Source organism: Chlorocebus sabaeus, chromosome 7, assembly GCF_047675955.1.
Source record: "Chlorocebus sabaeus isolate Y175 chromosome 7, mChlSab1.0.hap1, whole genome shotgun sequence".
Taxonomy (NCBI): domain Eukaryota; kingdom Metazoa; phylum Chordata; class Mammalia; order Primates; family Cercopithecidae; genus Chlorocebus; species Chlorocebus sabaeus.
Window position 1 is genome coordinate 101,239,024 of NC_132910.1, and position 26,088 is coordinate 101,265,111.

At 33.6% G+C, this 26,088-nt stretch overlaps 1 protein-coding gene across 4 annotated transcripts in view; it reads right to left on the minus strand.

The window, feature by feature from the left end:
* The window catches only part of LRBA (LPS responsive beige-like anchor protein), a 764,757-nt gene that overhangs the window by 206,572 nt on the left and 532,097 nt on the right, over positions 1-26,088 (minus strand). For all 4 annotated transcript variants that reach the window (XM_007999974.3, XM_007999973.3, XM_007999976.3 and 1 more), the window contains 2 exons: positions 16,902-17,019; positions 14,483-14,585 (listed from right to left, as the gene is read on the minus strand). In XM_007999974.3, coding sequence (XP_007998165.2) covers positions 14,483-14,585; positions 16,902-17,019 — 221 coding nt within the window. The remainder of the gene's footprint in view (positions 1-14,482; positions 14,586-16,901; positions 17,020-26,088) is intronic.

Sequence of the window (26,088 nt, forward strand, 5' to 3'; positions counted from 1 at the left end):
ATCTTTTACTCATTTACTGAGCTGTTTGTATTTTATCATTGAGTTGATAGAATTCTATATACATTCTGAATACAAGTCTGTGACAGTTAATTTTATGTGTCAGCTTGACTGGATTAAGTGACCTTAGAGAGCTGGTAAAACACGATTTCTGGGTATATCTGTGATGGCATTTCCAGAGAGATTAGTACTTGAACCAGTGGGTTTAGTAATGCAGACTGCTCTCTCCAGTGTGGTGAGCATCATCCAGTCGATTGAGGGCTGAATACAACGAGAAGGAGAAAGGGTGAATTCCCTCTTCTCCTCAAGGTGGGAATCTATATTCTCCTCCTCTTGGACAGTAGGAGCTCTTGGTTCTCTGTCCTTCAATTCTTCCCCCATCCCTCTCTCCTCAGACCTTCAATCCTTGGGCTCAGTCATGGGCTCCCCTGGCCTTCAAATTAGGATTGAATTACACCACTGGCTTTCCTGGGTCTCCAGCTGTAGATGGTGTATCGTGGAATTTCTCAGCCTCCATGGTCATATAAGCCAATTCCCATAATAAATCTCTTATATATCCATACATATCCTATTGGTTTTCTTTTTCTGGAGAATGCAGACTAATAAAAAGTGCTTTGTCAGACACATGATATATAAATGTTTTATCAGTCTGTAGCTTATCTCTTCATTTACTTAGTGATCAATTTTGACACACAAAAGTTTTACATTTTGGTTGAGTCTAATTTCTCAATTTTTTCTTTTGTGGATTATGCTTTTAGTGTTACATCTGAGAACTCTTTGCCTTTCCCAACATCAGAAAGTTTTTCTCCTATGTTTTCTTTCAAATATTTTACAGTTTTACTTCTCACATATAGGCCTATAATATATTTTGAGTTAATTTTTTTGACCGATATGTGGTAAGCATCAAAATTTTCTTGTATGTAAACATTCAATTTTCTCTACCAATTGTTTAAAGCCTATCTTTTCCTCACTGAATTGTGTTGGCACCTATGCTGCAAAACAATTGACCACAAATGCAAGGATTTATTTCTGTATTGTCAGTTCTCTTCCTTTAATTTATATGCCTATCTTTGTACAATTACCACAATTGAGGACTGAGTACAATGAAAATGAGGAAGGGTGAATTCCCTCAGTATCTTGATAACTGTGGCTCTAGAGTAAGTTTTGAAATCAAGGTACGTCTTCCAATTTTGTTCTTATATTTCAAAATTGTTTAGGCTATTCTAGGTCCATTCATTTCAACTTCTCAATTTCTCCAAAAAAATCTATTAGGAATTTGATAGGGATTGTATTGATTTTATAGATCTAGGGAAAACTACCCTATTAATTATACTGAGTCTTCTGATCCATGAACATGGAATGTCTCCATTTATTAAGGTCTATTTTTAATTTCTCTTAAAAATGTTTTATACTTTTCATTGTACAAATCTACACTTCTGTGATCTGTAAAGAGGGCTACTTTTTTTCTTCATTTCCAGTACAGATATCTTCAATTTCTCCCTTCCTTCCTCTCTTTCTTCCTTGTTGTACAAGCTAACATCTCCAATGTAATGCTGAATAGAAGTGGTAAAACTGGGAAGACATTTTTACCCTCCTAAACTTTGGGGAAAAGTATTCAGTCTTTCAACTTTAAGTATGATGTCCATATTGGGAGCTTTTTGGTAGATGATTTTTGTCAATTTGTGGTAATTTCTTTAGTTGAAAGTTAGTTGAGAGTTTTTAAGCATGAATGTGTGTTAAATTTTCTCAAATGCTTTTTTTATGAAATGACAGTAAGGTTTTTCTCCTTTATAAATACTGGTGCACAACATAAATTGATCTTCAGATTTAAATTAACCGGCATCCTAGTGATAAAACCCACATGAACATTTTATAAATCCTTTTTATATGCTGCTGAATTTGGTTTCCTAAATTTTATTTTAAAAAACTGGGTCTGTGTTCAGGAGGGAAACTGGCCTATGCGTTTTTCTTGTGAGTTTTCCTGCGGTGTCTTTGTCTGGCAATGGTACTGGGGTGACTGACCTTATAGAATGAGCTGCAAGTGTTTTCTCCCCTCCAATTTTCTGGATGAGTAGGTGAAAGATTTATATCATTTCTAGTTTAAATATTTTATTGCATTAACTAGTAAAGACAAATGGGTCTGGGCTTTTCTTTAAGGAAAGATTTTTAAATTAATAATTCATTTTCTTTATGCGTTATAGGTCTATTCAGATTTTCAATTTCTTCTTGAGCCAGTTTTGGCAATTCTGTTTTTCTAAGAATTTGTCCATATCATTTAAGTATCTAATTTGTTGGCATGAAGTTGTCCATGATGTTCCTTTCTACTCCTTTTAATTTCTGTAGGCTCAGGCTGGACTTGGTGGTTCACACCTGTAATCCCAGGACTTTAGAAGATTGAGGCGGGAGGATCACTTGAGCCCGAGTTCGAGGCCAGCTTGAGCAACATAGGAAGACTTTATCTCTACCAAAAAATAAAAATAAAAAAAATCAAAATATTAGCCAGACATGGTGACTTGTGCCTGTAGTCCCAGCTACTCAGGAGGCTGAAATGGGAGAATGGCTTGAGTCCAGGAGACTGAGGCTGCAGTGAGCTATAACTGTGCCAACTGCACTCCAGCCAGGGCAACAGAGCAAGATCCTGTCTCTATAGAAGAAGAAAAAGAAACAGGAAAAAAGAATAAAGATTCTATATGCTCAATAGTTATGTCTCTACTTTCACTTCTAATTTAAGTAATTTGTGTCATCTTTCATGGTTAGGTTAAAGTCTGTTAATTTTACTGATCTTCGTAAAGAATCAGCTTTTGTTTCATTGATCTTCTTTAGTGTTTTTGCTTTATGTTTCATTGATTTTTGTTATAATCTTCATTACTCATTTTTTTCTACTTGCTTTGCATTTAGTTTGCTCTCCTCTATTGTGTAAAAGTAGAAGCATAGGTTATTGATTTGAGGAATTTATTTCAGATATGGGTGTTTAAAGCTGTAAATTTTCACTTAATATTACTTTAGCTGCATCGCATAAATTTTGATATGTTATACCTCTGCTGGATATAGGCATCCGAATTAGTAAGCTTCTCAGTCCCATGGGAGAAAGAGTTGCTGACCATAGAAGTAACCAAAAGCACGAATAGCTACATGGCAGAACATGTGAGGACAAAAAAAAAAAAAGATGCTCCCAAGCCCAGGAACTCTCTAGGTTCTGGGAGGTATATAGAGGAGGAAGTAGTGCAGACCATGGAACATGGAATCAAAAAAAAATGAAGCCCTCTCCACCACTACCACTCTAGCCACACAGCCTAAGCTCACTCCCTTTTCTGTACTTCTCTAAGCTTCTAACGGCAAAATAACATATCTCTTGGTAGCTGTTAGAACCCCTGATATGCATGTATTAAACTCCTTGGTTAGTGCTCCTGTAGAAAAAAGAAAATGCCTGAAAACAAGTGATAGGGTTGGGCAAAACTCACAGTGAAACAGAAAAACTAAAATGAAAACTATTGGGTGGTGCCTTTGGGCTGACTCAATATATTTTTGTTATGGCTTAAAACTGGTATCTGCGTGTATATGTTTGCACTGTAAGTGCTCCTGGGTGTCAGAAAGAATACTCCAGATCAAGAACGACAACAGGTAGAAAACTGATAATAGGACTAACTCTCTTGCTGACTGCCATCAGTGGTGAGTCAGGATTTAGCACAATAGTCTCTACCCTCTCATGTCCTACTGGTTGACAAGTCAGAACACTTGGTCTTAATGGCCCTGACTTGTAGTGTTATCACAACCAAACCAAAAGGAGTAGCTCATAAATGCCAACAAAATTCAGGGTCCTGCTTGCCAAGTAAAGCTTCTTGATATTGTGTGGGCAAATTCACAACATTCAATCCTCTGCAGGTCAAAAGCTGCTGTTGCTAAATGTGGTGGACAGTTTTCAGTCTACGTCTTACTGATTTCTCATCAGATATTTTCATGTTTAAAAACTATCATCCCTTGGTGATATGGTTTGGATTTGTGTCTCCACCCAAATATCACATCGAATTGTGTATTAGTCCACTCTCACACGCTATAAAAAACTGCCTAAGAAAGACTGGGTAATTTACAAAGAAAAGAGGTTTAATTGACTCCACATGGTTGGGGAGGCCTCAGGAAATTACAATCATGGTGGAAGGCAAAGAAGGAAGCACCTTCTTCACAAGGCAGCAGTCAGGGAGGGAGAACCGAGAAAAAAATTAAACCATCAGATCTCGTGAGAACTCACTCACTATCACGAGAACAGCATGGGGGAAACTGCCCCCATGATCCAATCAGGTCCTCCCTTGACATATGGGGATTATAATTTGAGATGAGATTTGGGTGGGGACATAGAGCAAAATCATATCAAATTGTAACCCCCAGTGTTGGAGGTGGGGCCTGGTGGGAGGTGATTATATCACGGGGTAAATTTCCTCCTTGCTGTTCTCATGACAGTGAGTGAGTTTTCATCAGATCTGGTTGTTGAAGAGTGTGTGGCACTCCCCTCCCCGCTTCTTCCTCATGCTCCTGCCATATAAGATATGTCTGCTTCCCCTTCACCTTCTACCATGATTGTAAGTTTCCTCTCCAGCCATGCTTCCTTATAGCCTGAGGAAACGAGCCAATTTAACTCCCTTTCTTTACCCAGTTTCAGGTATCTCTTTACAGAGGTATGAGAACAGACTAATACACTTGGCATCATACTTTCCTGGGTTTCCTATCTTTTGAGCCACTCTTGTTTTTGCTCTTAGTGTTGTTGTTTTTGGGGGGGCAGGGATGTCCTGTTTCCCTTACCTAACCTTTACATGCTGAGGTTTTCCAGATGCAGCCCTAGTTCCTGTTGACATTCTACAATCTCTCCCCAGATGAACTCATTCTCTCTCATGGCTTCAAATTTCATATACATGGTAGTGAGTCTCAATTACTAGGCCTTTCTTTTGAGCTCTCAACCTACCTGCTTGTATCTAGCTTCCTATTCAACAACTCAATCTGGACGTCTCTCAGGGGTTCCAGTTTCAAGGACCTAAAATTAAACTCATTTTCTGTCCATCCACCTCCTCCCCATAACCCCCAGCCATGGGGATGGAGGGATGTTTACACAAATACTGTTTGTCCAGTATACCTAATCTCAGTAAATGCCACTGAGCAGCTCGAGCCGAGACTTGAGTATTGACTAAACATATTGAACATCTCCCTTTGTCATCACCTCCCCAAATCGCTGAGTCTTATAAATTACATTTCTTAAAAATCTCTAAACAAAAATGTCTCTCTTCAGCTACATTATCAACATCACATATCATCCAGATGTCTTCAGTAGGCTCCGGTCTTATATAAATAACACCCTCTTCCTAATATCACTAAGTTCCAGTGATACTTGCTTTCCAATATTTCTTAGAACACTAGAAGCTCCCTGTCTTGCTTCAGGGCCTTTGCATATACTACGCCTTTGTTCAAAGAATAGCTGGTTGTATTTCTTCAAATCAAAACTTAAAAGTCACATAGGAAGATATTCCTGGTTATCTTAGCCAAAGCAACCGATCTCCACTCCACAAATCACTGCTACAACACTCTAATTATATCCTTCCTGTCATTTATCACAGCTATTTAGTTTACATGTTTGTTTTAAAAATATATGGGTAAAATGGTATCTATCTTGTACACTGCTGAGTGCTTGACACATTATAACTGAAAATCTATTTAAGAAACTGATTAATAAATTAAGACTTATAGGCTGAGCACGGTGGCTCATGCCTATAATCCCAGCAGTTTAGGAGGTTGAGGTGGCAGGATCACTTTAGCCCAGGATTTTGAGATCAGCCTGGACAATGGAGCAAGACTGCATCTCTTACCAAAAAAAAAAAAAAAAAATTAGCCAGGCATGGTAGCATATGCCTATAGTACCAGCTAATGGGAAGCTGAGGTGAGAGAATTGCTTGAGCCCAGCAGGTTGAGCTGCCGTGACTGTACCACTACAATCCAGCACTCCAGCCTGGGTGACACAGCAAGACCCTGTCTTTAATAAAAATAAAAAATAAAAAAAAAAAAGGACATTCCCAGGTATGAAAACATGTACTAGGTGTGATAAACAAATCTTTTCTAAAATAAAGAGAAAATTCGTTGAAAAAGACTTTTTAACTAACATAAGGAAATCTACTATGCTCCTCTGGGCTGCTTCTTCCTGAACTCTGAAATCCTCATTAAATTATAAAAAGTATCTAATCAAAAGCATTACTGGTATTGTAAGGCAATATTGCTTATAATCCAGAAGGATCACTTTATTTGCCCCATTTACATAAGTTGTGACCTGTGGTGGTTTTGAAATATATCCTCAAGAGGTGGAGCTTAATTCTCCTCCCCTGGAGTTTGGGCTGTATTTAGTGACCCACTTGTAATGAATACAATGTATCTGAAATAATGGTGTATAGCTATCAAGAGTAAGTAATAAAAAAAACCGGGGGCTTCTGCTTCATTCTCTCTTGGATCACTTGCTTTGCAGGAAGCCAGCTCCCATGTCATGCAGACACTCCAGTAGCAGATGGAAAAACTGACTTGGTAAGGAACTGAGGCCTACCGCTAAGGAGCTCATGAGAGATTCCTTTGACAGCCATCCAGCCACAGGCTGGTTGTAGCTACTACTAACATCCTAGCTGATGTCTGTACATTCTATCGCAATTGCATTTGTAATAGGATGCTGTCTTAAAATTTTAAAATAAACACTGATCAAAAGTAGCTCAAATCAATACCAAATTAGGTATGCTAAAAGTAAACTGTAGGTTTCCACTGCTAATATGTTTCAATCAATAGAAAAATCCCAGTGTTCGCTCTTTCCAGTTCTTAAATTAGTTAACTAAATTGTATTGATGATGAATCAATACCTACTATGAAAGGAAATAATTAGTAATTATGCTATTTCAATGTAGTCCCAGCACACAGAAAAAAAATGCATACGCCTACACTCTCCCAATACCCTATACCATGAGAGAGAATTTGCCGATTTAACATTTCTCTCAGATACTTATTAGGTTACTTTCAACAATATAAATGCTAGTTATTAAGTCCATATATTCAAATACAAAACGAATATGTGCACTCTGATTTACCAGAGGTTACAGATACAGGTTTTAATTACATATAGTTACAAAATCCTTAATCTATAGATTTAATATTATATTAAATAAAAAATTATATGATATAATAGAGCAAAATCCAATCTTTCATCAAAATGATTAAAAGTTTTAATCAGATTTACCATGTGTATATTAAATAATACCATAGTACATACTAAAATGATTATAATAAATACTTCTTTTAAAAAAGCATCACATGTACAGATGTAATAAGCACTTTTGGCTTAGGTATTTTTAAAAATGCTTAGAGAGCTTATCTTTCAATAATCTTGATTGGAATATAATTTTTTACTTTTATTTAAACATTTTTACACAGATGTAATAATTGTACATATTTATGGTGTACACAGTGATGTGATACATATAAGACACAGTGATCAGATCAGGTAATTAGGACATCCATTATCTCAAACATTTATCATTTATTTGTGTTAGCAACAGTCAAAATCCGCCTCCTAGCTATTTGAAACTATGTATTACAGCTAACCCTAGTCATCCTACACTGTTACACAGAACCTTAGAATTTATTCCTCAGTCCACCTCTTATTTTGTATCCTTTAACAAATCTCTCCCTATCTCTCCCTCCCCACTACCCTTCTGATCCTCTAGTATCCACTGTTCTACTTTTTACTCATTGGAGATTAACTTTCTGGTAGCTTCCAAAATGAGTGAGAACATGCAGTGTTTAACTTTCTGTGCCTGGCTTATTTCACTTAATAAAATGTCTTCCAGGTCCATCCATGCTGCCACTAATGACAAGATTTCATGTTTTTTATGGCTGAATAGTATTCCATTGTGTACATGTGCCACCTTTTCCGTATCCATTTATCAGTTGTTGAACACCACTGATTCCATATCTTGGCTAGTGTGAACAGTGCTGCAATAAACATGGGGGTGCAGATGTGTCTTCAATGTACTGATATCCTTTAGTGTGGATAGATGTCCAGTAGTGAGAACTCTGGATCACATGGGAACACTATTTGTGGTTTTTTGAGGAAGAGATATAATACCATGATATTTGTCAAACTTAAGTGTACAATTTGATGGGATTTGAATATATATATATGTGTGTGTGTGTATGTGTGTGTGTGTATATATTTGTGTAACCACCACCACAGTCAACATACAGTTTAAAAGGTCCCTCATAACCCTCTGCAGCCAATTTCCTTGCCCCAACTCCTGGCCCCTAGTAACCAATAATCTGCTTTCTGCTACTGTGTTGTTTTGCTTTTATCAATAATTTCATATAAATAAAACCACAGTCTATAGCTATGATGTATGAAGCCCATAATGTTTAATTTCTTTCATTTAGCACAACACTTTTGAAATTCATCCATGTTGTTGCATGTACCAGTAGTCATTTCCTTTTTATTTCCAAATGGTATTTCATTTATTCCACTGTATAGAGGTACAGCAGTCTGTTTAGCCACTCACAGTTGATGGGCATCAGAAATGTTTACAGTTTGGGACTAGAATAAAACTGCTATTAATATTTGCTTAAAAGTAAATGTGAATATGTATGTTTTCATTACTCTTGAAAATTGCCTAGGAATGGAATTAGTAGGATATACATTAAGTTCCTAACCTGTACATCCTCATTAATATTACACATTCTTTGCTGTTGTTTTTGAAAATCGGGCTTGCTGAAGAATAATTTACACAGAGAAAAATTCATTATTTTTAGGTGTACAATATAATGAGTTTTCTAAACAGAGAGAGTTGTGTAAGAACATCAACTATGACATGGAATATTTCCATGATCCCCAAAAGTTCCTCTTATTCTCCCTTGTATGCAATTCCTCCTCTTTTCCCATAGCTCTTAGCAATCACTGCTCTGTTTTCTGTCCCTAACAGTTTTGCTTTTTCCAGAATGTCATATAAATGGAATCATACAGCATGCAGATGCAGCCTTTTGCATTGGCTTTGTTCACCTAGTATAATATTTTCAAATTCATCTGTGTTGTTGCATGTATTAGTACAGGACTTCATTCCTTTTATTTCTAAGTATTATATAGATTCCATTGTGTGGATTTATCACAGTTTGTCCATTTACCAGTTGATAACCATCTTGGTTATTTCCAATTTTTGTGATTATTAATATGGCTGCTATAAATATTCATGAAGCAGTCACTGCATGAACATATATTTTCATTCCTCTAGGGCAGGAGACCTAGAGTGAGACTTCTAGGATGTATGAGAAAATGTATGGTTAATTCTATATGAAACTGCCAAATTGTTTACAAAGAGGTCTTACCACTTTACTTTCCCATCAATAACATGTGAGGTTCCAGTTACCTTGTATACTGCTCTTGGTATTGTTAGATTTTTAAAAAGTTATTCGAATAGGTATGTCATGGGATCACACTGTGGTTTTAATTGGCATTTCTCAGATGACTAATGATGTTTGGCTTCTTTTCATGTGTTTATTTGGCATCTATATCTATTCTTTGTTGAAGTATCTGTTCAAAACCTTTTTTTTTTTTTTTTTTTTGTAGCCAGGTTATCTTGTTTTATAGCGTGTTTCCTACATATCCTGGATGTAAGTCCGTTATCACACATAAGTTGAACAAATACTTTAACCCAGTCTGTGGCGTATATTTTCATTTTCTTAAGAGTTGGCATTTCAAAGCAAATGATTTTTACTTTAATGAAATCAATTAAAGATTTTAAGAAATATTTACCTCATTCAAGGTCACAAAGATTTTTCTCCTATGTGTTCTTTTAAGAAGTTCTACTTTTAGCACTTATGTTTGTCTACACTACATTTCTTTCTGTTACATTTTGAGTTAATTTATATGTAAAGTAACGGATGAGGTTCTTTTTCTTTTTAGATATGGCTAACCAATTGTTCATCATCATTTGTTAAAAAGATCATTTGTTAAAAAGATGGACATACTTTGACATCTTTGTCAAAAATCAAATTGATCATAAATGTTTGAGTCTATTTCTGAACTCTGTTACGGTCCATTGGTTTACATGAGTCTATCCTTAAATAACAAGCTATCCTAAAGAATATAATTTTACATTAAGTCTTTTGTTTTTTTCTCAAAATTGTTTAAACTATTCTGGATTATTTACAATTTCACTTAATTTTAGAATCAGCTTGTCAATCTCTTTTTTTCCTTTTTTTAAATTAAAAAGAAATAGAGATGGGGTCTCCTATGTTGCCCAGGCTGGTCTTGAACTCCTAAGCTCAAGTGATTCTCCCACATGGGCTTTCCAAAGTGCTGAGATTATAGGTGTGAGCCACCATGCCTGGCTATCTTGCCAATTTCTTTAAAAAAGAAAGAAAGAAAGAAAAAGCTTGTTCAGATTTTGGATAGGGCTGCTTTGGACCTCAGATCAATTTTGGAGTAAACTGACATCTCAATAATATTGAGTCTTCCAATCCATGAGCATAGTATAGTACAACTCTCCATTTTTAAGTTTTAATTCTCCAAAACAGTTTTATAATTTTCAGTAAGCAGGTCTTATGCATACATTTTCAAATTTATCTATATGTATTTATTTTTTGATAGTATTTAGACACTAGTTTTAATTTCAGTTTCTGATTCTTCATTGCTAGCATTTCATCAGGGATAAAATTGAGTTTTGTATATTGACCCAGTATGCTATGAATAACTAAACTCATTTATTAGTTCTAACAGCTGTTGTTTTTTTTTTCCTCATAGATTCTCTGGGACTTTCCACATAAACAGTCAAGAATATGTGCTAAAAAGACTATTTCATTTCCAATCAGGATGGTCTGCAGTTCCCATTTCTTGAAATGCCTTTGTATGCATTTAGTGTTCAGATAACGCTGGTCTCGTATAATGTTGCTGGGAATTTAATCTTCTTTTCTATTTTTTGCAAGAGTTTGTGTAGAAATAGTATTATTTCTTCATTAAACATTTGATAGAATTCATCTGAACTACAAGTTTTCTCTGAGGTAAGGTCTTTTACTACAATTCAGTTTCCTTTGTAGAGCTATTAAGGTTAACCATTTCTTCATTAGTGATATTTGATAGCTTGTGCCTTTCAAGGAATCTATTTCATCTAAGTTGTCTAATTTAGTAGCATAAATTTGTTCATAATATTTCTTTATTTTTCTTTTAATATCTGCAGTATCTGTAGTGATGTTCCCTCCTTTATTCTCAATATTTTTATGTCTTCTCTTTCTGCATAAGTCTTTGCTAGATATTTACTATTAATACAAAATTAATCTTGTCAAGAGACAGCTTTTTATTACATTGAATTTTTCCTCTATCATTTATTTTTATTTTTTTTTCTTTCTTCAGCTTACTTTGACTACATGTGCTCCTCTTTTTTCCCAAGTTCTTCAGACTGAAGCTAAGATCATTGATTTTAGGCAATGATCCTCTCTTCCTTCCCTCCCGCTTCCCCTCTCCCTTCTTAAATAAAATCATTTAATGCTATAATTCTATACTAGGCACTTCTTTACCTTCGTGTTAATTTCTATAGGTTGTGCTGTTATATTTTCAATTAGTTACAGTATTTCTAATATCCCTTGTAATTTCATCTCTGGCCCATGTTTTATGTAGAAGTACGTTAATTTCCAAATACTCAAAAGATTTTCCAAAAACCTTTCTGTAACTGATTTCTGGTTTGTAATTAACCAGAGATCCAAGATCTCAATCTTTCTAAACATTTTGAGGCTTGTTTTAGGACTGAACACGGTCAATGTGACAAATGTTCTATGTGTATTTAAAATGAATGTACTTTGTGCAGCTGACTAAAATGTTTTATACATGTGACATAGATCAAGGTGGTTAATAGTGTTCCAGTCTTCAGTACACTTACTGATCTTTTGTCTACCCGTTCTCTAAATTACTGACATAATAGGGAGAGGTTGTCTATATTTCATTCCACTTCTATCCATTTTTGTCTTATGAATTTTGAAGCTCTATTTTTAGATGTATGTAAATTTAAGATCGTTTTGATGAACTGGTTCTTTTATCATTATGATATGTCACTTTTTCCTCTGATAATATAATGCTTTGTTTGGTAATTTGGTAATTGTTATGGGTTGAATTATGACTCCTTAAAAGTCCTATGTTGAAGACCTAACTCTCAGTACCTCAGAATGTAACAATTTGCAGAAAGAATATTTTCAAGTTAAAATGAAGTCATCAGGGTGGTGGGCCCAAGTCCAACATGACTGGTGTCTTTGTAAAAGAGGGAAACCTGGACAGAGACATACATAGAGGGAAAACAATGTAAAGAGACACAGGGAGAAGAGAGGCATCTAAAAACCAAGGAGAGAGGCCTGGAACAGATCCTTCCCTCACAGTCCTCAGAAGGAACCAACAATGATGAAAACTTCATTTTGGACTTCTAGCCTCCAAAACTGTGAGAGAACACATTTCTGTTGTTCAAGCCACCCAATTTGTGGTACTTTGTTATGACAGTCCTAGAAAACTAATATAGTAATGATATGACTAGCTGGCTGTTTTTATTAAGGTAGTGTTTGCATGGTATACCTCTGTTCTGTCCATTTACCTTTAACATATAAATGTATTTATATTTAAACGGGGCTTATTGGTCGCCAGAGTCAGAGGAGTGGGAGAAATGGGGAGATGTGGTTAAAGTGTACAAACTTTTCATTGTAAGATGAGTAAGTTCTGGGAATCTAATGTTTAATATGAAGATTATAGTTCATAATATTCAACTGCATATTTAAATTGCTAAGAGAGTAGATCTTTAAGTATTCTCACCACACACACACACACACACACACACACACACACACAGAGGCAACTGTGAGGTGATGGATATGTTAATTAACTTGAATGCAGTAATCATTTAACAATGTATATATGTATCAAATCATCATGAGGTAGACCTCAAATATATATAATTTATACTTGTGAATTACAACTCAATAAAGCTGGAAAAAAATACCTACTGAAAAAGGAAAAAAAGAGTTGGTTTCTTCTAGGCAGTACATAAATGAGTATTGCCTTTTTATGCAATTTGGTTTCTTCCTCTTTTAAATTATATAGCTTAGGCAAATAATACTTCAAGGTAGCACAATTTTTTTATTATATTATTTTATAAATAAGACATTGGTCATAAAACTTCAAATAAAAAATACATAAATAACTTTACCACAGCATTTTTTATAATAATGAAAACATGGAAATAAAGCAAATCTTCACCAATGAGGGAATTAATCAATTTTGGTATATTTATATTCCAGACTATTAGCAACCAATAAAAATTATGGTTTTGTTTGTCTTGTATACATCACAAAATAGCTAATTTGAGCAAATTAATTTATCCATTACCTCATATATGTATCATTTTTTGTAATCTACTCTCCACAATTTTTAAGAAAACAATACGCTGTTACTAACTATAGTCTCTACGCTGTAGGATAGATCTCTTCAACTTATTCCTCCTAACTAAAATTTTGTATCCTTTGACCAACATCTCCCCAGTCACCCCACCCCTAACCTTGGTAACCACCACTCCACTCTCTACTTCTATGAGTCTAACTTTTTTAGATTTCACATATTTAGATCACACAGTATTTGTCTTTCTGTGTTTTGCTTATTTCACTTAACAAAATGTCCTCTGGGTTCATCCATGTTGTTGTAGATAACAAGATTTCCTTCTTTTTAAAGACTGAGTAGCATTCCACCGCATATATATACAACAATATTTTCTTTATTCATCAGCTGATGTACATTTAGGTTGATTTCTGTATCTTGGCTATTGGGAGTAATGCTGCAATGAAAACAGTAGTGCAGATATCTCTTTGAAATACTGTTTTCATTTCAATTAGATATACACCCAGTAGTGGCATTGCAGGATCATGTGGTATTTCTGTTTATATGTGTGTGTACCATTATGACATATATCGTGTGTGTGTGTATATTTATACACACATATACCATTATGATATATAATATATGTATCTTTGAAAATAGCAATTATATCTATATATATACATATAAATATCTTTCCTGAAAGGTTAGTAAACTTTCCATAAAAGAGATAAATAGTAAATCTTACAAAATATATTTTTCTTGGGGTAGGGTTAGGCAATCTTTTATTTAATGATTATTTGCTAAATATATACTCTGCTAGGCACCATACCACATACTAGAGAACACAGTATATTATAATGCAGTTTAGTCAAAAGAAAACTTAAAACAGTACATTATAATGCAATTCAGTCAAAAGAAAATACTAATAATCATTATTTACTATGAAACATAAAACAGAAAGTTATAAATTTAGAAATAAGTGAGAACACTAATACAGATCAATGTTAATAAGAATATTAATACTGGTTAATTAATACAACTATTAAGACAGATCACTTTCCCTAAGTTTCTCATATAAAACAGTACCTGGTTTGAGGCAATCCAAAACTTGTACCAACGCCAACACGAGGTAGATAGTTAACCACTTTCTTTACTGTTGCAGGGTCTGGGAAGTTGAACATTACAGCAACTACAACAAATAATTTTTAAAAATCAGAACACAGTATAACTTCCCTTCTGGAAAACTGACTCCTTGGTCCAATAAAATATTTACTTTTAATTCAGGTATCTATTCAATATAATTCTTACTACATTCCTTTTATATGGTATATATCAAGTTTTAGTATTAATATGCCAGTGGTAATATTCATTTCACTTATAAACTCCTTTACCATAGACAGTTCTTTCCTAAATACTATTAGGAGTTATAACAGTTGATGTTGCATTGATGTGACATGAAGTTGAGATTATGAGACATGATAATAATAATGATAATGATAGCTGAGATAATGTGACATGAAGCCGCAACTTTAAATTTACAAAAATGAATTTTGGCAAGTCAAAGGTATTTCTAGGAATTTCTAGAAACAAATGTTAAAAATTTAAGTTCATATAGTTAAACAACTAACACTAAAAAACCACCAATATACCTATGAAATAATCAGTTACATTTATTTCCAATCATTTTTAAAACAGTCTTTTTACAATGTCTATATGTTTATCTTTCATGTGTTCCAATGAGCAAATGTTCATATAATCGAAAACAATGTATGACCTGAAGGAAAATTTTTCCTCTGTGGTTAAAAATCAAATTTAAATGTTTTCTCATCCTATTTCAATAATTTCACATACATGAGAATACCAAGAAGTATATGTCAATATGTAAATATATTTAGCATATAAATGTTAATCTATGAGAGTAATCTATAAATTTTTACCCATCTTAAAGAACATGAAAGTAAAATCACACAATCATGAGAGAGTTTAGAAGATATTCATTTGGTCAGTCATGGAATTTTAACTTCAATATCAGAATCATATGTAAGCTACAAGTGCTCATCTAGAAGATGGTCCTTCTTCTCTACCAAGCCTTAAAAAATACTTAAAGCCAAAAAAAAAAAAAAAATTACCAATGTTGCCACAATTTTTAAACACTAGCACTGTCAACAAGTTTCAGGTATTCAGGTAAATAAGTAATCAATCATTCACTAACCACCTACAACATATTTAGTAATGTTATATATATACACATACACATAAGAATATATACACACACATAAGAATATATATAATACATATTATATATGAGAAGAATATATATTTAATTATATATAAAAATATGTAATTATATATATGAATATATATTATATATATTCTTATCTGTGTGTGTGTATGTATACTTTAAATAAGCCTCCTTTACATATCCACTATTACACTGAATTCAGGGGGAAAAAATAAACAGACGAAAAAACCATCATAGGTTATGGCAGATGGTCAAGGCCATGAGGCAAAGGCAACAGAAAAACACACATATAAAAACAAGCATGCATAAGAAATTTCAAAGAAAGAAAATGAATGAGGATGAGCAAGTAATAAATATTCTAAGATTGAAGCCCCTTTGGGACAGCAAGGATGCGGACTGAAATAAAGTATGAAACATTCTCTTGATTATTTCCCTAGAATAATGTTTACATTAGAAGAAGAGGTATGTGTCTGGAGGAGATCAAAAAGGAAAGGGAAAAATATTTTCCCAAAGAAATTTGTGTTCCCTAACGACAAATAATTTCATAAAGGAAAAACAAGATGTGTGTGTAGGATATATGCAGGTATGTGTACCTTTAAAAATAACCGTCAAACCATGTATATATAATACAAGGAATATGTACAATAAATCAGTAGGTTTTACATATATTCCATTGTATGCCTCCACCCATACCAAATGAAGCTTTTCCTTCAAGTTCAACTTGTCTCCCCTTCTTGTCTTAATGGATTTCACCAAGTTCCATTGTAAAACCACAAATCAAATTTTAGTTCAACTTTCAGGAATGATGAAATACAGAGCAAACAGAACAGTTCAGTATCATTTTCTCATGGTTCCTTTATAAACGACATATATCAGACAAGAGATTAAATAGATGTATGAATCGTTAAATCATCCTCTCCTCTCCCCCAAATGCAGCCACCTTCCAGAAGGAATGTAAGCATCAAAGCAATGCTCAGGACATCAAAATTCCTCTTCAAACCGATTAAATGGTTATGTATTCCTTATGTTTATAAAGCCTTATATCAATTTGTGATATGGCAAAAAAAAATTACAAATGATTCTATTAATAATCAAGGTGGGAAAAAACCATGAAGAAGCATTTGGTACAAAAAAAGAGGTCACTAGAACAGAGGGTAGGCTACAAATTACTATCTAAATTGAAGCAATATGGTATGTTCAAAAATGAAATCTTAAAAGAGATGGAAGTTAGCTCTGTAACAATGTACTTCTGTAACATATTACCTCTGTTTGCCATAAAGATCTCCAGGGCTGTATTTTGCAAAAGATAACGACGAGAAAAGATTGATCGTATCTCTGTGAACAGCCATTTTCCATGCAGCCCTTCTGTATACGCCAGGATCTAATGAGGAAAAAAATAATCCCAGGTAAGTAACAATACTTGTTTTTTGTTGTTGTTTCTTTCCCCAATTAAAATAGAAAAGACCCTATTAAGAAAAATAATTTTTAAGAAAAAGGATTTAATAGTTACTGACATAATTTGGAGATGAAGAAAATAAACTAATTTATGGAAAAGAAGTTTAAATAAAAAAGCAAAGTAAAATTATAAAACATTTAAGTATATATTTGGGCTTTTAAAAACAATGATATAATCTACTGCTTCTGAGGAAATACATATTGCATCATTTACTGATTGATTTTTAAACAACATTATGAAACATGAAACTTCAGATAAAATCTTAGAAACAAAAAGACCTCAAAAGAGGCCACATATGCTTATAAAACACATACACAATTCAGTTTCACATGATTATAATTTGCCCAATGCTTTTACATACATTATAATACAAATATATTAAGTTCATAACTTTACAAAATGCCACTTTTAAGGTCACTGTTAAGGCAACAGTCATTCAGAAAGTGCAAAGACTATATAGAGGTTAAGTATCATTTTGTCAACTAAAGCTAAACACAAACCTGCAAATGAACTTAGCATAATCTCCCTATGGGGTAGGTGGTTGTCAGAGTAACTTGTTACAATTCTTGTCATCCCAAGTGACAGACAGAGTTGCTTAAAATGCTTTGCCAATTCAAAGTAATCCTGTCTTTAGTTCTAAGCCACTTTGTTGCTTTGTTATTCAAGTTTTGTTTTTCAAAAAGTTCATTTCAAAAGCTAAATTGTGAAAATGTTAAGGGAAAACCAGACTCAGCATTTCTCTACACCTGTACTATACATAATACATAAGAAAATGAGATGCCTTTCTATCAAAACCTGATATTCTATGAAAGCAAATTAAGTTAAAAAATTAAGACATATCTCTCAAAAGTAACCACTATTAAAAATTACAAATGAAACATCTGATTATGATACTGCATTGTAGGAATAAAGATGGGATGAGCAAAGAGGAAAAAATAAAGAATAGTGAAAATTTATCCTTCTCAAACTGTTTTTTCTTTATTCATTTTCATTTTCAAAATCCTAATGGCAAATAAATCTACATTTTTCAATGCAGAATGTAGTGTTTTTTGGAAAAAAAAAGAGTAGCAAACCTTATTTAAGTCAGTAAGTATGTATTTCAGTCTTTCTACAAAAATGATTCTGACACCACGGAATCTAGAAATAAAATGGATATAACTCTAAGGGGGAGTGTTTCTTAAAAATAGAAAACAAAAAGTTCAAAGGACAAGATAATCATGCATGCAGTTTTGAAATGGATGACAGAGAAATCCTACTAATTCAATAATATAATCAATACCTATGTAAAATAAAGGTAAATGAACAGGAAAAGAGAGGACAAAAATATTAATATTACTCTCAGAGATTGCATGTATCCCTTTCTCTCACTTTGATCAGACATACCACCAGTTGGTCTATGGCCCCAGAGTCTTCAGAGGCCTCCATTTGTTCTCTCTTTTATTTTTACCTCTGAAGTCTACTATGACCAGAGGACCCTTTGCCTCAAAATTTTAAAATATAAATCAAATCACATCATTCCTGTATTTAATAGCATCCAGTGACTTCCCATGACATATATAATAAACTCTTAAGCTCTTTATAATTGCATAAAGCCTCATATCTGGGACTGTCTGATGAGCTCAACTCATTCTTCCTCAGGGCCTTGTTTTGTCCTTGTTTTCCACTCTGCCTGGAATGTTCTCCCAAATCTCCACATGGTTCAATCAGTCTCACATTTAGACTTCTCCTCTTATATCACCTCTACAGGGAAGCCACAGGATCTAAACCCCAGTAACTCTATTAACAACTCATCCCACCCCAAACTTATCAGATTTTCTTCATAATACTTATCACTACCTGAAATTTTAAATATTAATTTAATTTTCGAGACAGGGTCTTATTCTGTCACCCAGGCTGGAGTGCAGTGGTGTGATCACAGCTCACTGCAGCCTCAACCCCCTAGGCTCACATGATTCTCCCATCTCAGCCTCTCGAGTAGCTGGGACCACAAGCATGTGCCACCACATCTGCCTAACTTTTAACATTTTTTTTTTGTAGAGATGAGGTCTCACTATGTTGCCCAGGGAGGCCTTGAACTTCTGGGCTCAAGTGATCCTCCTGCCTCAGCCTCCCAAAGTGCTGGGATTATAGGCATGGGCCACTACAACTGGCTACTAACTGAAACTATAATATTTGCTTGCTAGTCTATTGCCTCTTCAGCACTAGAATACTAGAATCTAAGTTCTGTTAGAGCAAAGACTTTGAATACACCCTACTTCCAATGCCTAGAAAAATATCTGGCACAAAGTGGCAATTTTCAAATTGACTAAATGAATCAATGTATGTCAACCTTCACTCCATATTTGACCCGCATGATATTTTAACAAAATTTCACATGGTTGAAAATAGTTGAGAAAACAGATATTTGCAAAAATATTCGGATTTCTGTCTTCTCAAGAAAAACTATGGTATCTGGAAAACCTGGATCTATATGCCACATAGTAACAACTGGCAATGCACTCTCCATTTTGGTACCATTTTCACTTCACTTATTATTATTCACTAATGTAATGTAAGCATTCACTCATTTACTATTATCCACCTAGTTTCCATTGGTACTTGAGTTTGCTACCCTGGATTTACCAAATATTAGAGAATCTAATATATATTCTGCAACATTTATAGTCCAATGTATCCATAAGAAAAACAAGAGCCAGGGCCAGTGGCTTACACTGGTAATTGCTGAGCTTTGGGAGGCCAAGATCGGAGGACTGCTTGAGGCCAGGCAACATAGCAAGACCCCATCTCTACAAAAAATTAAATAATTAGCTGGGCGTGGTAGCACGCACCTGTAGCCCTAGCTACTCAAGAAGCTGAGATGGGAACATCACTCAAACTCAGGAATTCGACGGCACAGTAAGTGATTGCGCCACTGCACTCCAACCTGGGCAACAATACGAGATCCTGTCTCTAAAAAAACAAAAAAAAGAAAAACGAGGCCTAGATATGTTCAATATATGAAACAAAATTCCTTGTCAAATTAGTGGCAGAATCTGGCCTATTCCCAGGTTTTCTAATCCAAAAATACAGAGCTTCCATTGTATATGCTACATTGCCACATTTTTAAGAAAGGGTGAAATATCTGTTAAACTAGAACCCAACTAACTGCTTAAAATTTTCCTTCACTTGGGTTAAAGAGGGAAGAGGAAAATCAAAGGAAAACAAATAAAAAAATCTTTTAAACTCTTTGATAAGTTAGGAATATCACACACTGGTCTGAAAATTCTACCCTTTGTATCTATAGAACTATATAATAACATCTGTTGCTCATAATAGTGAATCCACTTGTTGCAAAGTCATGATCATACAACTAAAGATTTAATCATATTCTAGATTACTCCATTTATTAGGAGAAATGAGTATACTACAGCATTGTTATTTTTAATGTACTAAAACAGTTTTCTGATTAAACAAAATATACCATTTATATTCCATTCCCTTAAACAGTATGGTTATTCAAAGATCTGCTTGAAACACAGCAAGTGTCATAGTCCTTTAAAATCTGTCATATTGTCAAAAATAGTAGTAGGCCGGGCGCGGTGGCTCACACCTGTAATCCCAGCACTTTGGGGCCCAAGGCGGGGGGTTCATGAGGTCAGGAGATGGGGACCATCCTGTCTAACAAGGTAAAACCCCATCTCTATCAAAAAAAAAAAAAAAAAATAGCCAGGCACGGTGGCAGGCGCCTGTAGTCCCAGCTACTTGGGAGTCTGAGGCAGGCGAATGGCATGAACCCGGGAGGCGGAGCTTGCAGTGAGCCTAGATCTGGCCACTGCCCTCCAGCCTGGGCGACAGAGCAAGACTCCGTCTCAAACAAACAAACAAAAAATACTCAGTAGTAAAGAAAATGACATAAGCTCCATGCACCTTCTACTCAGTAACCTTATAAGATCATAACACTTTGCCATGTTATTCTATACATCTATAAGCAAGTGATAAATGCATTACAGACAGTGTTAAAATTTCACATGCATAACCCCTCCAGATCCCATTTTCCTCTGTCACAGCCAATCACTATCCTTGTTTTTAGGGTTATCATGTATATGTACTATTCCTATATCTAAGTTTTTATACTATTAGTACATACATATCCATAAATAACATACATCACTTTGTATGTTTTCAACCTGATAGAAATGGTATCATACTGAATGTATAATGATATGCTTTTCAAGTTAAATATGACAAAGTCTAATGAAGTTTTAAAACAGAGAAGAAAAAACAGCATGAGAGAAAATTATTTAAAATTGCCAAATGTGTCAAAAATTGAAATCTTACACACAAAAAAACTAGCCTGATCTTTAAAAAAGTAAATAAAATTCCACAATTAGGGCCAAAAAAAATTGAGATTTAAAATAGAAACTAGCAATCTCTTAACTAAGGAATTGCTAGCTGAAATTTATATAATAATATTTCTTTAAGTGTTCATTAGGAAAAGGTGTCAGTACTGAAAAGCAGCTGAGGCCTAACTAAGGAAGGGGTTCATTTCTTATTGGAATAGTATAGGCCTGGTCTGAGGCTTCACTTCAAAGTCTCTAGAGTTCAATTAAAACTGGATTAGGTAGAAACAGACCCTTCTTTGGGACTTTCTGTTCACTGAAACTCTACATACACTGACAGCACCTTAGACAGAGGTCTAGCCCTCCAGTGAATCAGTTGCCATAGAAACCATATCATTACCATTGCTCTGCAGTTATGACCTCAACTCCTGAATTGCTTGAAATCTTCACTCTCTTTGAATGTTTACCACCTTGTTTTATTATTGTTAGCATTATTATTAGTAAATTAAACTTTCAGTTGTTTTAAATAATTTGTTTCAAAGATGGTTTATTAACTAAATGTTGAGATAGTGTGTTAGACAGGAGAGAAAGGATTTAGTATTGAATATATAGATTATATACACACATAAATAATTTATTTACTGTAAAAAATCAAATCTATCTTCTTTAAAAGTTTTATTTGAAAATTGTGCCTTATGAAAAGGATATATTATTTTTCCCAAATAATGCACATATTTTTTCCTTCTGTCCTAGAAATAGTACACTATTAACACATAAGAAAATTTCTTCACTATGTTGCACTTATTCTTGGTAAAAGTAAGGCATTTTTTACTTTCCCTTTACTAGTCCATTTGTAAAAGCTTGTAAGTTTATTCAAATTAAACTCTCTTTTGTTTTCTTATCCTCATGAAAGAACAAAAATAGAAATCAAGATTTACTGTCCAACTATATACTCTTATTTATTGAATACTAGGGACTTTTAAAAAGTAGATTTAAAAGAGTTAAAGCCAATCCTTTTTATTATTATTATTATTATTGTTATACTTTATGTTCTAGGGTACATGTGCTATAAAGTCAATCATTTAAGTGAATAGAAAGAGAGCTTTTATTTAAAAAAAAAAAATTATCCTCAATACTTTTTAAACGTTTTTAAATTCCTTCTGAAGTATAAATATTAAAAAGTGACAAAATGTTTTACCTCAAAAAAAATTTTTACATGACAGCCTGCATATAGAACATCAATAAAAGGTATTTTTAAAATTACTATTCCTAAGGTTTAAAACTAGCATAGCCTATCCCTATGCCAAATATTTCCCAATTTCTATAGTAATTTTATTTTTTCAGATAATTCCAGATTTCTGAAGATTTTGGTGTTAAGAATAAAATCAGGTAATATATATCAATAATAATACTTAAAAATTCACAACAGAACCTCCAAATCCTATGGATATATTTAACATCAGGAAAAATGTTTTTAGCCAAATATACAAAACATAAACTAATCATACCATCCATTAAGCAATAACACAATGGCTAAGAAAGTCTAGAAAATATTCACTATATCCCATTTTAATGGAACATAATTATATAGTCACAGGTTTATACTTTAATAAGGAAAAGCTAATTATATGAACCACTTTTAAAATAAAGATTATGAAAAATACTTTCATATCAATTCACCACTAAATATATGTGCAAATATGTTTTATGTTACAATAATTGTAATTTGAACAAATAGCTTAAAGTAATTTTAATCAAGTATTTTAAAGTTGCATCACTATTATTAACATAGTTTTTACATTTTGCTATAGTTTTCTCTGAAGGTAGATATCAAAGCATAGCACCTAATTTACTCTAATAATATTGAATCCTAGTTGGTTCAAGGATTTACTTCATCACCAACCATATAACTTTTAGTTTGAAATTTCAAATATACATTCTTTAAGTAAAATTTAGAGGTCTTTTTTGAATTTGACAATGACATATAGTTGGCTCCGGTGGAAAATTTAAGATGATAATTTTCTTACTAAATGTATATCCATGAACACTTAGAATGTCCCCAAACTTCAAAAAACAACAAAAATGAAAGTCATACATAAAAAATAAAATTACCTCTTAAATTAATTGTGTTATTTAATTTTTTTCATCTAAACAGTATATTTCCCTTCTGGTTTCAAGTACCATGATGTAGTACAGTATTCATAGTGTTTTCATGGGTGACAAATTCAATTAAACATATTCATTACTCTAATGTTCTACTTGGCAGTTTTAGTCAGTATGAAAAATTAAAAATATATAAATAAAATGCTATGTGACCTTTGTATTGATTGGACTAAAATGGCTTTAGCCTGGGTGTGGACGATGGGGCAGCTGGGAGGGGCAAAAGGGGAGCCGACAAACACACACACTCTTATGTTTTCTCTTCCAATTACTGAGGGAGATGATAAAACCACAGCAAATGATGTATCAGCTCATTTTATCTTATCGCTTTGGGGCTAGGTGACAATGAAGTTCATATTTCACTGGCTCCCATTGAAGATTGTGAAAATTACTTGCCCTTATGACCTGAAATTTCACTAGAAGACAGAAATTTCTCTTCTGCAAAGTAATGCAATTTTTCAGATGTCAACCTTTAGCCCAGCTTTAAAAATTAATTTCATTTATATTAACCAATGATATTGATATTTTCACAGAACACTCTTTGATACATGAAGCACTGACTGGCAAATTGATGTTGCTTTAGATGGGTAAAACTATTTTATTTTAAGCTGCTGTGGCAGACAGATTTATGGCAAACTGAAATTCCCATTTCATAATTTAATATTTGTGCTGGAGTGATACACCTTTAAGCCCTTGGCCTGCAAATAATTCAGATTCTTTACTTGGTTGTTTTATTTTCAATATTCCTCAGCTTAAAAATAATTTGCATTCTAAATGATGCATCTTAAAAGCCATCTTGTATTCAACTAGCATTAAATATCAATCTTAATGAGTCAAAAGCCAAATGTAGTAATGAAGGAGAAGAACAAAGAAGGTATTTATCTATCTTCCAGTTCATTTTTAATAGTTTTTAAAATTTAAGCAATACCTTGTCTATATTTTTTTTGAAAGAAGGCAAGAAACCAAAATGAACTCACAAAAGGATATTAAGGAACCACAGCAAGGAACATGAATATATTTTATATCTTTTTCATAGCAGCACATAACGTGAAGAGCTGGGTGGTAAATTTGCAGAGAAAGAACAAAATGAAGTTAGATATTTATCTAAATTAAAATAGATCTAGGTTTGAAGGTACCTTTTAAAATACAAACAAAAATAAAGCCACTATGTCAATATCATTGTGAACAAGGTATAAAAGGGTCTCATCTGATTTTAGTAAAGGAGATATTGAAATTACCTTGCATCTGTACAAAGGAAATACTTCAATATAAAATTTCAATATTTTAGAGTAATAAAAATGCTACTAAAAGATGTATGATCTGGTGTAGTTTACAAGTTACAACTTTGTTACCTTTATCCAGTAAAGAGTTTTGTCCAATTCAAATAATGCCTTGAGAAGATAATCATTAAACAAATACCCTTCTATTTTATAGGGAAAGTCAAGCATAAATATACATATAATTTATACATTCATTTATGATCTTAAAATTAGAAAAAGGCTAAGAAAGCCATTTATCTAATTTAGGTAGTTTCTCCCCAAATGGTTTAACACTACGTTGGCTAAATTTCTATACTCAAAATAATTTTTGCACTTTTATGCCAACAATATTCAAATTGTTTTTCTTCAAAATATTTATATTTAGTTCTTCCTTACATGTATGGTATAGAAAAAAATCATAATATAAATTTGTCCTTTGTAATTTTTTCATTTAGATTGAAAATATTCCTAGTTACTTCTCAAAAAGTTGTGACAATAACATGCTATTATCACTGAATTAAGCTATAAAGTATTTCTGTTAGGGCCAGGCAAAGTGGATTATTCCTGTAATCCTAGCACTTTGGGAGGTTGAGGCAGGAGGATCACTTGAGGCCAGGAATTCCATACCAGCCTGGGTAATACAGCAAGATCCCATCTCTACAAAAAATAAAATAAGATGAGTGAGGTGGCAAGTGCCTGTGGTTCCGGCTACTCCGGAGGCTGAGGTGGGAGGACTGCTTGAGCCCAGGAATCATTTGAAGCTGCAGTGAGCTATGACTGCACCACTGCACTTCACGTTGGGCAACAGAGACTCTTTTTTTTCTTTTAAGTATTTTTGTCTAATGTTCCACATACTGATTCTCTATAGTCATGAGCTTTCTATTCCTTATTACAGAGTTAAATTTAAGTCACCGCTAATAAAAAACTAATTTTAAATATATTGGAATATTTCATAATAAATACTTAAAAACAACCAATGAACAGAAACTGTCTTTTTTCTCAATGCCAATTCTTCCTTCATGAACTCCATCTTTGATGGGTATCAAAAGTCCTCCCTAAAAAAGTTTTTCACTTTTCATATAAGTAAAAAGTAAAACAGAGGATACTAGAGGTTGGAAAGCGAGGTGGGAAGCAAGGAACAGGGAAAGATTTGTTAAGGAATACAAAATTACAGTTAGACAGTAGTAATTAAGTTCTAGTGTTCTATACCACTGTAGAATGACTCCAACGAACAATAAAATATATAGTTTCAAACA